At 36.7% G+C, this 12,911-nt stretch overlaps 1 protein-coding gene across 13 annotated transcripts in view; it reads right to left on the bottom strand.

The window, feature by feature from the left end:
- MYO9B (myosin IXB) overlaps positions 1-12,911 on the bottom strand; it is a 77,903-nt gene that overhangs the window by 45,095 nt on the left and 19,897 nt on the right. For all 13 annotated transcript variants that reach the window (XR_015741336.1, XR_015741337.1, XM_087922852.1 and 10 more), the window contains exons 3-12: positions 9,400-9,494; positions 9,132-9,194; positions 7,597-7,696; positions 6,590-6,690; positions 6,190-6,319; positions 5,214-5,303; positions 3,504-3,620; positions 3,180-3,314; positions 1,365-1,486; positions 205-346 (exon numbers count right to left, since the gene is read on the bottom strand). Coding sequence is in view for 11 of the 13 variants with exons in the window: in XM_087922852.1 (XP_087778978.1) it covers positions 205-346; positions 1,365-1,486; positions 3,180-3,314; positions 3,504-3,620; positions 5,214-5,303; positions 6,190-6,319; positions 6,590-6,690; positions 7,597-7,696; positions 9,132-9,194; positions 9,400-9,494 (1,095 nt within the window). In the remaining 2 variants the exon portion in view is untranslated. The remainder of the gene's footprint in view (positions 1-204; positions 347-1,364; positions 1,487-3,179; positions 3,315-3,503; positions 3,621-5,213; positions 5,304-6,189; positions 6,320-6,589; positions 6,691-7,596; positions 7,697-9,131; positions 9,195-9,399; positions 9,495-12,911) is intronic.

Here is a 12,911-nt window from a genome sequence, read left to right as displayed (position 1 = left end):
AAATGATCATTTTTACTGAAACTCTTGTAAAACTTCCATTCCAAACTGACAAGATCAGATTTTGTTTTTGCTTTTTAAAAGGATGGGCTTTGGCCTGTTCCAACTAGCAAGGATCTTCTTATGACATTTTCAACCAGACTTATTTTTGCTGATTAAGCCACAAGCAATTCCTTAACATTCTGCATCTGGAATAACATTCCATACCTTTATCTGATATTTCACTTTGCCAGCAAAGTGTTGAATGATGAAAGCAGGTTCCAATACAGGAGTTCCAATGAAGAACTTGCTGTCTTCGTGCTGCTGTTTGAACTTTGCAAGAAGCGTCTCGCTAGTGGCATGTGGAAAACTGCAGGCAGCAAAAGAGGAAGCCACAGGCAGAAGAAATTATCAGTAGAGCTTAAACTTGGCAAACTGGGGAGGGGTTAATACTAGCAGTTCCCAAATGTAAAAAGGAATTCTGCAGATAAGAAGGTTGGCTGTATTCCATTCACATCTACTGATATACTTTAATAAGCAGTTTTTATTACATCATTGTTGTTATACCTTTACAAGTATTGGTCATTTTTCCTAAGTATTTTTGTAAACTGAGAGGGCTTAGTTAAAAATAATAATTAAACTTTTTCCTAGTTTCTGTTTTTTTCCCAGACTAAAAATTTAGAAATTCTATGCCCTGGCAATTCGCAACCTGTTGGAAGTAAGATTCTAAATTCTACTGAATTCGTGCACATTTCTTTAACTGTCATGTCATGGTAGCTTTGCATTTTTATTTGGTAAATATAATTATAGAATAAAGGCTATCCCTTCTTTCTTTAATTGCTCCTGGTTGCATAATTTCATCCTCTACTATTAATGGGAAGGGGACTTTGTGCCTTCCCAAGCAGTGATCAGATTCCTATCTGCCTAATTTCACAAATCATACATTTTAAATGTTCAGTAGCAAATCCTGGGCTCTATCTACTTGTCCACTTGTTCATCTTTACTAGAAGACATAGTGCAAAAAAAAAATCCAGCATCATTAAACATAGAATCATCATTTTGGAAAATCCTCTAGTCTCATTTATAAGTCTGACCTCCTTCAATAAATATGTAATTTATATTTCTCCCCCTGATATTTTATGACTCTTCTTCCCAGGACTGTTCTGTTCCAAATGATTTAATATTTAGTTTTGGGGGAATACATGCCTAAATGTACTTTACTTCCTGTTACTTTCATATCCCTTTTTTAAAATATGTAAGGCTTATTAAGCTGCAAATTTGTGGACGGAGGCTGCACTTTCTCCAGTCTTCCCTCCCTCCCAACTTCACATTTATTTAGGCAATATAGATGTAGATTTTCTCCTAATCCCATAGCTAGCTATACTTACTTGCTTTCTTCATCTAATAGGTACAACAGACCAGTTGGTTTCTTGCCAATTAAATGGATGCAGGCCACATTGTCTGTATAGTCGATGTTGTGCCATGCAATCCCTTCACTCTGATATTCTTCCTGCAACAAATAAATTCTGGAAGTCAGGTATTAATAGCTTTTCTTTATCTCTCATACTATTACCTCTTTATGTCTTGTAATATTAGAACCTGAGGTCAACTGACTGGCAGTTGAGGACAGAAAAACAAATGATCTCTTTGTGTACCACATGGTTTAGGGAGTATCATATAAAGTGACAACCATAAGTGGCTTCCTTGGAAGAGAAAGAAGTATCTTACTGGCTACTGTGGACCAACAAAATCTCTAAGGTTGTCACTTTTTTCTGGTTCTGAGTTTCTCCGAATTACCTGCTCATTGTGAAAAAGCAGAATGTGAATTAAATGGACCAGACAGCTCTTATAATCTTAAAGCAAGAACATCTCCCTTTCCCAATCAAGATCTTCTCTAAGAAAGAAAGGTATATGTCAACAATTACAAACAATGGCTTTCTTGTAAATGACCATTTTGAGAAACAATTAGAACACCCATGAATCCTCGGGACATGGTTTCAGATATATTTCATTGCCAGATTCCTCAGTGCCTTCAACAATGGCAGAGCTTCTAATGTACTTAATGTACTTGAATGTACTTGATAAGTTCTTAAAAATTTATGGAGCTATTGAGAGATGCATCTGCCCTGAAAGCAGCCCATGCTGCACAGTCAAACATTAGCAACTTAGCATAAAAAACATTTTAGAATGTTTTGTACTGTGCCATAAAATGCTTTATGATAACATTTGAGTCATACAACATTTTGTAAAATTTGACAAATGTCAATTCCATGGGAGTCCCAGGCCTCTGATTTTGGACACAACCTGTAAGTTAACCCACTTGAAGTACCTTGGTTCAAAACATTTTGCCCTACAGTGCAGTTTCATCCCATTATACATTACAGACAGAAGAGTTTAAGTAGTATATAGATACAAGGGAAGCAATAATGCTATCTATATTTCCCCCCAGAACTCATGACTGCCTGTATCCCCTGACACTCTGAGGGAGCTTTTAATAAAGGTTTGTTGCTTATGTATGAATCTTAGATAAGACATTGTCTTTCAGCCTAATTATCTTGAGAAACAGCTATTAAAATATTCCACTAACACAGGGCTGTCAAACTCCCAGCAGATGCATTACACACTGGCCACGCCCACACCTGGTTTAGTGAAAAGGAAAAAAGTTCTGATACATCACCTGACGCTGCCATAACGACTTGAGTTTGACACCCCTGCACTAACATATTCCAATCTATTACTGAGTCCCTCTTCCTTTATAGGAAGACCAGATTGCTGCATACAATACTAGGGGTGAAGGGGAGGACATCTGACAGATGGGAATATGTTTGTTGTGCCATCTCTGCTTTCCCAAGGCCATGCAAATGATGCTCAGACCCCTCCAGGACATCCTTTTCAGCTTGGATCTGCATAGCTTCATAACTGTACTATTTAATCTATTTTTCATGGTTAGATTTGCATATTTAAAGAGAGACTTTATAAAAGTTTTATGTTAGAAAGTAATTTATGAACACCATACTTGAGGAGAAAAAGTAAGATATAGAGATTTGCAAACTGAAATGTCAGCAAGATCTCAAATCTTAAATCAATATTTCTGTCATTCAACCTGTTTTATACATATTACCTTGCTGTAAAGTTTTTTTAAAAAAACCATTTTAATCTGAAAAATAAAGAGCATAAACCCTTCTGTTTCTTCCATTGCTTACCTGTTCAAGCTTGAAAATATGTTGATTGAAGTAATACTGCAACTGCTCATTTGCATAGTTTATGCAGAACTGTTCAAAACTGTTTGTTTTGAAGTCTTCAAAACCAAAGATATCGAGTACCCCAATGGACAAGCACTATGCATGGGAAGGGGATGGGAACAGAGTCAGGAGAATGGCATGACTATATTGAAGGGCTCAAAATTGAATATGCTGTAAGTGGTCCCTTCCCAAAATCAGACCCCCTCTATCCATTTAAAAAATTAGCCTGGTGACAGGCAGTTCCACAACTCATAAGCAAGTATCATCTGTTTCCTGAAAACATACCGTAACAGACTCTTCCATATCCTTCTTGTTGAGAAGTGCATGGTTAATTCGCAGAACGATCCAGTCAAAGAGGGCACTGTACAAAGACTTCGCCATAGAATCACGAGCTGTGATGGCCTGCAAATTAAAAGCACCAAGAAAGCTCCATTATCACGTTGCTTTTCTCATTTATTTATTTGTTGGTTTGTTCAATTTCTATGACCATCCATCTCAGTCAATGACTCTGGGAGGCTTACAATTCAAAAAAATACATTACAGTTAAAAAAAATTTTTTTAAAAAATTTTAAAACAGTAAAAACCATAGCAAGGAAATGAGGCCCTTGACATATTCATCATCCTAGGCTTGGGAATAAGTCAGGTTTTTAGGGCTTTATGAAACTCTAGCATAGTTGGGGCCATTCTGATCTTCAAAGGGAGGCTACTCCATAGAGCAGAGGCCACTGTGGAAAAAAAAATCTTCTGATCCTTGCCAGCCAACATTATTTGGATGATGGGATCTGCAGCATGGCCATTCTGCTTGATCTAGTGCAGGGTTGTCAAATTTAATTTCATTGAGGGCCACATCAGGGTTGTGTTTGACCTCGGCGGGTGGGGAGGAGCAGGGTGGGCGTGGTCAGCATGTCACTTGTGTCGGGGGCGCTTGTGGTGGCCTGAGTGCTCTGCCAGTGAAAACGGGTTCCCAAGCTCTGTTTTTGGCTGTGATGGCCTGCAACTCTCTGCCAGCGAAAACGGAGCTTGAGCGTGGAGCACACACGGCCCTTGCAAGCTCAGTTTTCGGCTGGGATAGCCTCCTGCAACCCTCTGCCAACAAGGGTGCAGAGGTACCTCAAGCTGGTCCTTCGCTATTTCCAGGGCAGCCCCATGGGCCAGATCTAAGCACAACACGGGCAAGATCCAGCCTCCGTACCTTGAGTTTGGCATCCCTGATCTAGTTGGACAGGTAGAGTTTCTTGAAAGAAAGGGATCCTTCAGTAACCCTTACTATTACTGAGTAGTAACCCTTACTATTACTGAGGGACATGAAAAACTGAAAAAAAAAAACACCCACTAAATATTACTACATTTTTAATCATTGGTTTCAAATGAGTATTTGTGATTTAGTTTTATGTATATATTATTATTATTATTATTATTATTATTATTATTATTATTATTATTATTATTATTATTATTTAAATTCTCTGTAGTGTGATTGTGATGTGGTGTTTGGAGCACTGTGCTGGAGTAGCTTTCAAATTTCATTGTATTCTTGGAATGCAATGACAATAAAGGTATTCTCTATTCTCTAAAGGAATCATCACCATACTGATATAATCTATATTTTCCATTTTATCCTCCCTGATTCCAATTATGCCTCTCATAATTACAACAACCCTACCATCTTTTAGGTATAAGCAGAAAAAAAATTAAGACTGTAGAGGGCTGACAGTTGGTGGGGAAACCAATTACTTTTTAAAAAATCTGCTATTTAAGCAATAGCCTCTGGTGATTGAAAATTTGTATTTTGATGCTGCAATATAGATTTGTTTTCTTTTGATGTTACTGAATTTTAATAACTTTATTGCTTCTTGACTATATACTCTCAGAATTGTTACAAGATATCCCATGAATATTATATATGAAAAAAATAAAATTGCCCTTGCAATTAGAGCCATTTGTAATTTTATTTCTTTAAATCTTACTAACCCCAATCTACCATTAGGAACTCACCTCATTGAGGCTATATGGAAGGATCAGTTTATCATTCACTGTCACTGTTTTTCTTTTTGTCAACACTTCCACTAAGGTTTCACGTTTCACCTGGGTGAAAAAGAGCTGAAATTAACCTGACATGGAAATACAGGATGAAAATGATCTGTAATTATCCATTACTTCTGAAAATCAAAATTCCTGTAGGATCTACTTATCCAGTCCCTATAAAATTGTTGCAGAAAATGGAGAATCATCCCCATTGGTTTTAATCTTAAGCTTTGAAGCAAGATAGTGCAAATGACAAAATATAAATATCAAATCTTCCTTTTTAAGGGAGATTTAGCTTGCAAATATTTATAGATTTTTCTTGTATTGTTTCCATTCATTTTCTAATAGCCTCGATTCACATGCTTGGTCTGCCATCCACCCTGAAATAGGACTGGATTGGACCATGACTACTTAAAAGTCTATCTTTTTTTGTATATCAATGTTCAAATTGCACTCAATCCTGCTTCAAATGCATTCACAGACCAAGATTTCATGTATCTGTTTGGATCAGGATCTAATAATAGCAACAATTTCATGAAATATCCTTTCATGTATTTTACCTATTCAGTATACCAATATTACCAGTATAACCTTGGTCCTCATTGTTAATTGGTTTCGGGAGGTGTGATGAATATCAAAAACAATGAGTACCAAACAAATTTAGTCCAAGGCATTCACAAGGCAGCCGACATTGACAAATTCTAGCTTGTGCACTGAGTACTAAACAAATGATGAGTACCAGGACAAAATTTTGACATCAAAATGCATTGATGCGTTGAAATTCAATGAGTTTCAAAATAGTTGAATACCGAAGTACCACTGTATTCTTATATGTGTATTTTCAATGCTATTTAAGAGGGGCAAAGTTAATGATCCTTTTTGTACCCAATGATCAGGGGTGTCTTCTCTCCCCAAGACAATACTTATATAGAAAGCTATGAGGTACCTTCAGAAGCTGTGAGAGAATGTCTAGCACTTCAGGGGGTCCCACTTCCAGCCCCTCATCTCGACCTGCTGCCTTTTTCTTATAAGTAACATTTCCCAGGTAGAGAATAGCAGAAAGCACTGAAAAAATTCTGTGGAAGTGAAAAGCAGGATAGTTTATCTTTCAGATGAAGAATATGTTTACTGAGTGTCATACACATTTGTCCATTTGAATGTGATAAGAATGTACATTTCTTTAGGCATGAGTTAATATCTGTGAGTCTTTAACATAATTTTCTGTCTTTTGAATAGTTTCATATAGTTTTGTTCACACATTAATGGAAAATGTCATCCTATATTATATGGTGTATCCTTCTGTGTATGACTGAAAACTGAAAGGAGACAGATGAAGCATAGCTTACTGTTTCTTTGTTGCTGGAAGAAAACCAACCATTTCCATGGCTTGCTTTAACCGTTCAAAATCATGCTGGAGATCTTCTCCATCTTCAATTTTCAAGTTATGCTGTGAATAAATCCAAACTTGCAAGTATAAGTAGGAATATCTACTACCAACAAAATTTACCACGATTGTCCTATGGCAATTCTTTTTGTAATCAATTCTACTTGACTACAGATGTAGAAGTGGGGAAGGGGCTATTAAAGGAATAGATTCTCAGTTGCTAGAAGAGGAACAAATAGAAATACCATTAACAGAAGACTTAGCCTGTGTCATGAAAAAGCAGAGTATAATGTCAAATATAACAGAACAGGATTGAACTTCTGCTGAGTTTCCCCAGTTTGAATCCCCTGGTGGAATCATGATTGTTTTAGTCCCTAAACCAAATTTAAATGGAATAGAATAATCAGTTTCCTACCAAAGTTACTTGGAGAACTAAGAACTATTCCATTCCTTTGCCCATTCTAAAAACTTTTTCAATAGCAAAAAAGTATGTCAGGTGGTAAGAGAGAGACCTAGCACAATTACAAACCATTCATTACAGCATAAGGCCCTCCCTGCACCCTTAAATCAGCCATAGGTTAATCTAGTAGTTCAACATTTTATTTCACAGTTAGAAATCTCAAAAATCTTGGTTTACTTTTCTGTGTAAATAAATAAAATTAATTTCAGAAAGATTTAGTATATTCTTCTGCTTATTAAAAATTAATTTCCTAACGTGACTAAAAGAAAACTATAGTTTTTTTAAAAAAGAAGGCCTAAAAGAGTTAAGGAATATTCAACTGGCTGACAACATCTATAACATTTTACATGTAACAAGACATACAACTTCTGGTTTAAGTAAGATCTTTGCCGTTTTTCACTGAGGAACAAAGGAGACCTGTTCGGGGTTCCCTTCACTTCCTGAGAATGAAAACACAGCAAAGCCTTGCGTTTGTCAGCCAATATCAGGACAAAAAATCCTTTGTATACCTGGTTGAGGTAGAAGTAGTCTTGAGGCTGCTTGAGGTGGAATTCTTTGCGCTCTTCCTCGCTGGCACCAAGCAGCAAATAATAAAATACATGGTAGTTCCTACAGAAACAAACACACCAGCCTTTCATTAACAGTATTTGGATCTGATTCCCAAACCCATTATTCTTACTTGGGTACCTTCACTAAAATCACTAAGATCACATAAAATTAATACCAGAAACATCTGGTATCTTTATATATATCTTTTAAAAGAAACAATTTAATCCAATATTAATATAAACTTTTGAGAATCTTGTTTTCTGAATGACGTTCATGTTTGGGCAGAGATAAGGAATGTAAGGGCCTTTTAGTTGATGGCATCAATAGTGTGGGTCTCCTTCCAAGTGGAGTGCTACCTTTTACTCTAACTCATTTTTACTCTGTAATGTTTTAATCTATAAACTCCTTTCAATTGTTGAAGTATTTAATATGCTCTTTAGTAACATATCCAACAAGGGCAATGTTTTCAGACATCTTTCTTGATAAATCCATACCTTCTTCCTCAGCTGACATTTATTTACACAAAAGTATACAGACCCCTTTGTGAAAGTATTTTTAATCAAAGTAAAACTAAGCAGAATTATGGCATGCTGTAAACTGATATGGCTCATTAGCATTCTAAGTATAAATGAATGCAATCCAGTGTATTGTTTTGAAAATGTACTCATCTGTTCAGAAAAGGCAAAGGTAAGTCACACTTACAGCGTCCTTTGGAGTTGGGAGAAATATAGGCAGCAACCTTTCTAATTTGTGCTCACTGAATGGGTATTGTGTAACTCAGCATGCTTAGCATATTATGTGAATAGGTAAGTTTGCCTACAGCAAACATTTTATGATGGTAGCGGTAACGTGTTTTCCAAATCCACTGGTGATGAGCTTCTGGGCTAAAAGACTGTATTTTAATTATTTGGTACCAGATATTTTGCCAACAAGTCTGGCTGATGTTTTCAGATTCCAAAGGAGCCATTTTGGATGGTTTGTCTTTAAAACATGTTACTGTTTATTATTTTTCAGATAAGACTGCTGGAGATACTAAATGGTGTTAGTTAATTAAGGGCTGTTTGGTTTTATTTAGTTGTGACGTAGAGAGCTGGAAACCAGACTTGGTTAACCTCCATTCTCTTCTTTCTGGTTAAAGTTATTGAAATGTTTATAAATCTCAATAGCTTCTCTATGGAGTCATGCAGGATGATTTGACATGTTTGCTTTGAAAGATCAGTGTGTTTCAAAGAAAGACCAATAAAAATGAATTTTTTTCAAATCAGATCAACCAAATTCACCTGGATGAATAACCAGGTCAAACCTGGTTTTCCAGAATTCTGATGACATGTCATTTGAATGTTAATAGAGTTATAAACAAAAACAATTGACCTCTTTCTGCTTTGTTTGGGACATGATACTTTTTTTGGGGTAAAGTGCAAAATGAATGTCACTGATTATGCTGCCTGGATGAAGCAAAAATGAAGTCTCTGTTACATAGTCCATAAACCCTTACCTTTCATTTTTTTCCTGAGACACCAAGCGAGATTTTTCAAGGAGATATTTTTCAACCACAGCCCTGGGAGGCAAGAAAAGAAACAACAGCGCAAAAGCAGACATTATGAATCTATAAAAAATCTCTTTCAAGACAGAACACAGCACGCTGCTCAGATAATTGCTTATGAATAGCAGTGTTGCAAGGACTAGTTTTTCTTCTGAATTCTATTGTCCGCCACCAGAATTACAACTTGATGGCATAGTGAGAGCATGTGTACAGCACTTACCCTCGGACAATGCCATTCTCCAAGTAGTTGACCTGGATGAATTTCCCAAAACGACTTGAGTTGTTATTGTGGGCTGTCTTTGCATTCCCAAAGGCCTGAAATGAAGCAAAATGACTTTATTTCCAATTATTATGATACAGTACTTCTGGCTGACAACTTTTCAATGTTTTAAGGCTCAATGTTTTAAGGCTCAACTCTCGCTACTAAGTATGTAGTTTAAAACCCTACAGTTGAAAAGGGCAGGAATAAAATGCAAGCTTTACCATGGGCTATGTTTCCATATAGTAATTGTATTTTGCCTCATACTTAACTAGGATATTAGGAGCTGTAGTGGTGCAGTGGTTAAAATGCAGTATTGCAGGCTAACTATGCCCACGAACAGGAGTTTGATTCTGGATGTCTCAATATCAACTCAGCCTTCCATCCTTCTTGAAAAATGAGAACCCAGATTGTTATCGGCAATATGCTGATATTGTAAACTGCTCAGAAAATGCTGTAAAGCACTATGGAGCGATATATAAGTCTAACTGCTATTGCTGCTTCTATTGCTATATTGGTTTATCTAGCCCTGTATTGACTTATTACTTATAGCTGTCTGAATTTTCTCCGAGTCTTAGAGATGCCAACAATGAACCAAGGATATTATTTATGTAACGCCTGTGCTCTGCTACTGGAGTACAGGTTCTACTGCTAGTTGACTAAATTTTAACTTTTTAGTCATTAACCCCCATACAATGGGACAAGTAGAAACATAATTTATTGTCAAAGATCAAAAGAGAAGCAATACTATAGTAAGAAGCACTTGCTTCTGTAAGACACCTAGTCACCATGAGTGAGCTGGACAGCCATAAAAATTTTCTTAGTAGATAAATTATAATCACATGGGAAAGATGGTTTGCCCAACTCCTGCACCAATAAAGCAAATAGTAATGTGTGACCTTCATGTGATACAAGGTTCTGCATATTACTTCCCCCCATAAAGCATGCCTTATGACAACAATTATGCAAATTTTATTGTCTTGTTCAGGTTAACTTACAACAATCAGTAATAATATATGTTCTCATGCTCGATATTTTAAAATGTATGGCATCATATGAACGGGGTTTGGGAAGGAAGAGAAAAAGAAGAAAAATGCTAACCTCTGAAGTTATAATTAAAAAATTTTCATTTGTTTTCTTTTGAGCTGCTTATAGTGCCCAAGCTATGAAAGGTAATTGGACTAAGTTCTGAAAGCTTATCTCTCATTGGAAACATCTGCTAAATCCGGATGGAAATTATTTTGCATTCCTAATCTTTATAATGCAGGTAGGTATTAAAGTGCATGTTCAGGTTTTACATTACTCTTACTGTTACAACACTGTATGAATCATTTGCTTTTATTCTTATGAAAAATATTGTTTTGTCCAATAAAAATCCATCGTTTCTGAAAGTTTGTACACATGGTTAGAGCCTTTCCAACCCATGTTTATGCAGAACAGTGTCTCTATTCAATGGGATTGCAATCAAACAAGTATAGATGTTGTATTAGCCCAGCCTTTACTTTCTACTAAACAAGTCTTTCTTCTGTCCAAGAAGAATCTTATGGATTTCTGTTTGGAAGCATATGGATTTCAAAGTGTATAAAGAACTACATGTCAATTCAGTGAGTTATGTTCTTACACATGTTGCACACAGACAGAATGTGCAAATTCTATCAATTTTGAGGGTTGCCAGTATATAGCTCCCAGAAAGTAGGCAAACCCTATGATGGGGAAGGTGTTAGAAGTTTTTAAAGGTAATATGATCTTAAAAACCTTGTAGTTAGTTTTTCTTCCACCCTAAATTCCAAAATTAAGGGGAAAAGAGGTGAAAATATTTAGCTTCATCCACCTGAGGGAAAAGGATACCTTTAAACTCAGGAGTTTTTACAAACTATACTTCTACACTCTTTCTCTGCTTGCTCAATTACCCTGCCTGTGATGTGAAAATATTAAAAATATGAGATGACCTCATACACACGGTATTTAAACAAAGAATAAGTCACCCAAAGCTGTTTTTTTTTTAAAAAAAATCAGGATAGATTAATATTAATGATCAAATTAATATGATAAATGTTGTTTCATTATTTTTTAAGATAATAAGAAAATTCTCCCCTTTGGATCTTGAAACTTCCCTCCCTCATAGAAAGCTAGTTGCATAAATTCTGGAAAATGCGAACTTGTAGAATAGGATAGATATTATGAATTTCTCTACCTTTCTTTAATTCACCAAGTTTTATCTACCAGCATCCATCCTTCGTCCCAGTGGCTTAAAACAAGCAATTAAAATAGAGTAATATGCTGAAAATGCTGAAAAAAAACTATTAACAATAAGAAGGTGTCATGTTCCAAACGCTCTCTGGAAGAGCTGTGTCTTCATTTGGCGGGGGCGGGGTGGGAAGAGGAGATAATATTGGAGCTAATAAAACTCCTACAGGAGGCCATTCCAGAGAGCCAGCCATAATGATTCAAATTGAACAAAATGCTTTACTAATTGATCATAGTGGCCAGATGGTGATTCTTAATCAGAAAGGAATTAGTCCCCCGAAAGGGCAGCTAGACAACAATCTCCTGAGGTAATAAGGAGCAGTAAAAACTGTCTGACTCGCTTCATGTCATGGAGCAGGCCTGAATTTGGCACATATCCTCACTTCAAAATCATCGCTTCTGCAGCTTCATCTCCTGGAGGCTCTGTGAAAACCAAAAAACCACCAAGGATGAGCTGCAGAGAAAAGCTATTCAGCAATGATTCTTAAGGGGTCAGGGATGCTGTCTGTTACCAGGAATAATCAAGGCCCTTGATCAATTCACACACCATATGGTCTGGGAAATCCCTAAGCACCCATGATTAACCATTTAAATCCAACAGTGACACGGCAGAACATCTGAATTTATCTAGTCCTGTGATGAAAAGAGACAACAATACCAGCATCAGGAAGTGATGTATGATAAAGATAAGACCCAGAACACCTAATAGCAGCTCCGAGGTGAAAACAAGAATTAATATGTTGGAGCCAAGATTACCTGGGACAAGTCTGCAGTTGCATGGAAGCAATGCACTCCTAGACTTTACTGGATCTAATTTCTTCCACATGGAGATTGAAGACTCCACATTACCAAAAGCTGGCTGAAGGTCTTCACCACCAGGCTAGGAGCCAAGAGCCCAGGGAGGGATCCCAAAGACTTCAGGGTAGCCGATACACCCAAAGTGCTTTTATTTAAACTGAAAATGCAAACTAATATATAGGCATTCATGCCTGCTACTTCATTATAGCGATCTTGGATGTAGACAAGAATTCACAACAGATCAATACCACCTGAGCCCTAGAATTAATATTGGTGCAGGATCTGAAACCTGCCTGAGCATGTTTCTGATAAGGCAAAATTTCAGTTTCAGTAGTTACATCAAGCCTGTCTGATTGTTCATCATCAAATCATAAATGGACCTTTATAGAGACCTGATGCTGGTCAGCAACAATTTGAGGCCATGCCCC

Source organism: Pseudonaja textilis, chromosome 1 (genome assembly GCF_049901715.1).
Source record: "Pseudonaja textilis isolate UNSWEBS1 chromosome 1, rPseTex1.2, whole genome shotgun sequence".
NCBI classification, from domain to species: Eukaryota; Metazoa; Chordata; class Lepidosauria; order Squamata; family Elapidae; genus Pseudonaja; species Pseudonaja textilis.
The sequence above is the reverse complement of the archived record's forward strand: the minus strand, read 5'-3'. Positions and strand labels throughout refer to the sequence as shown.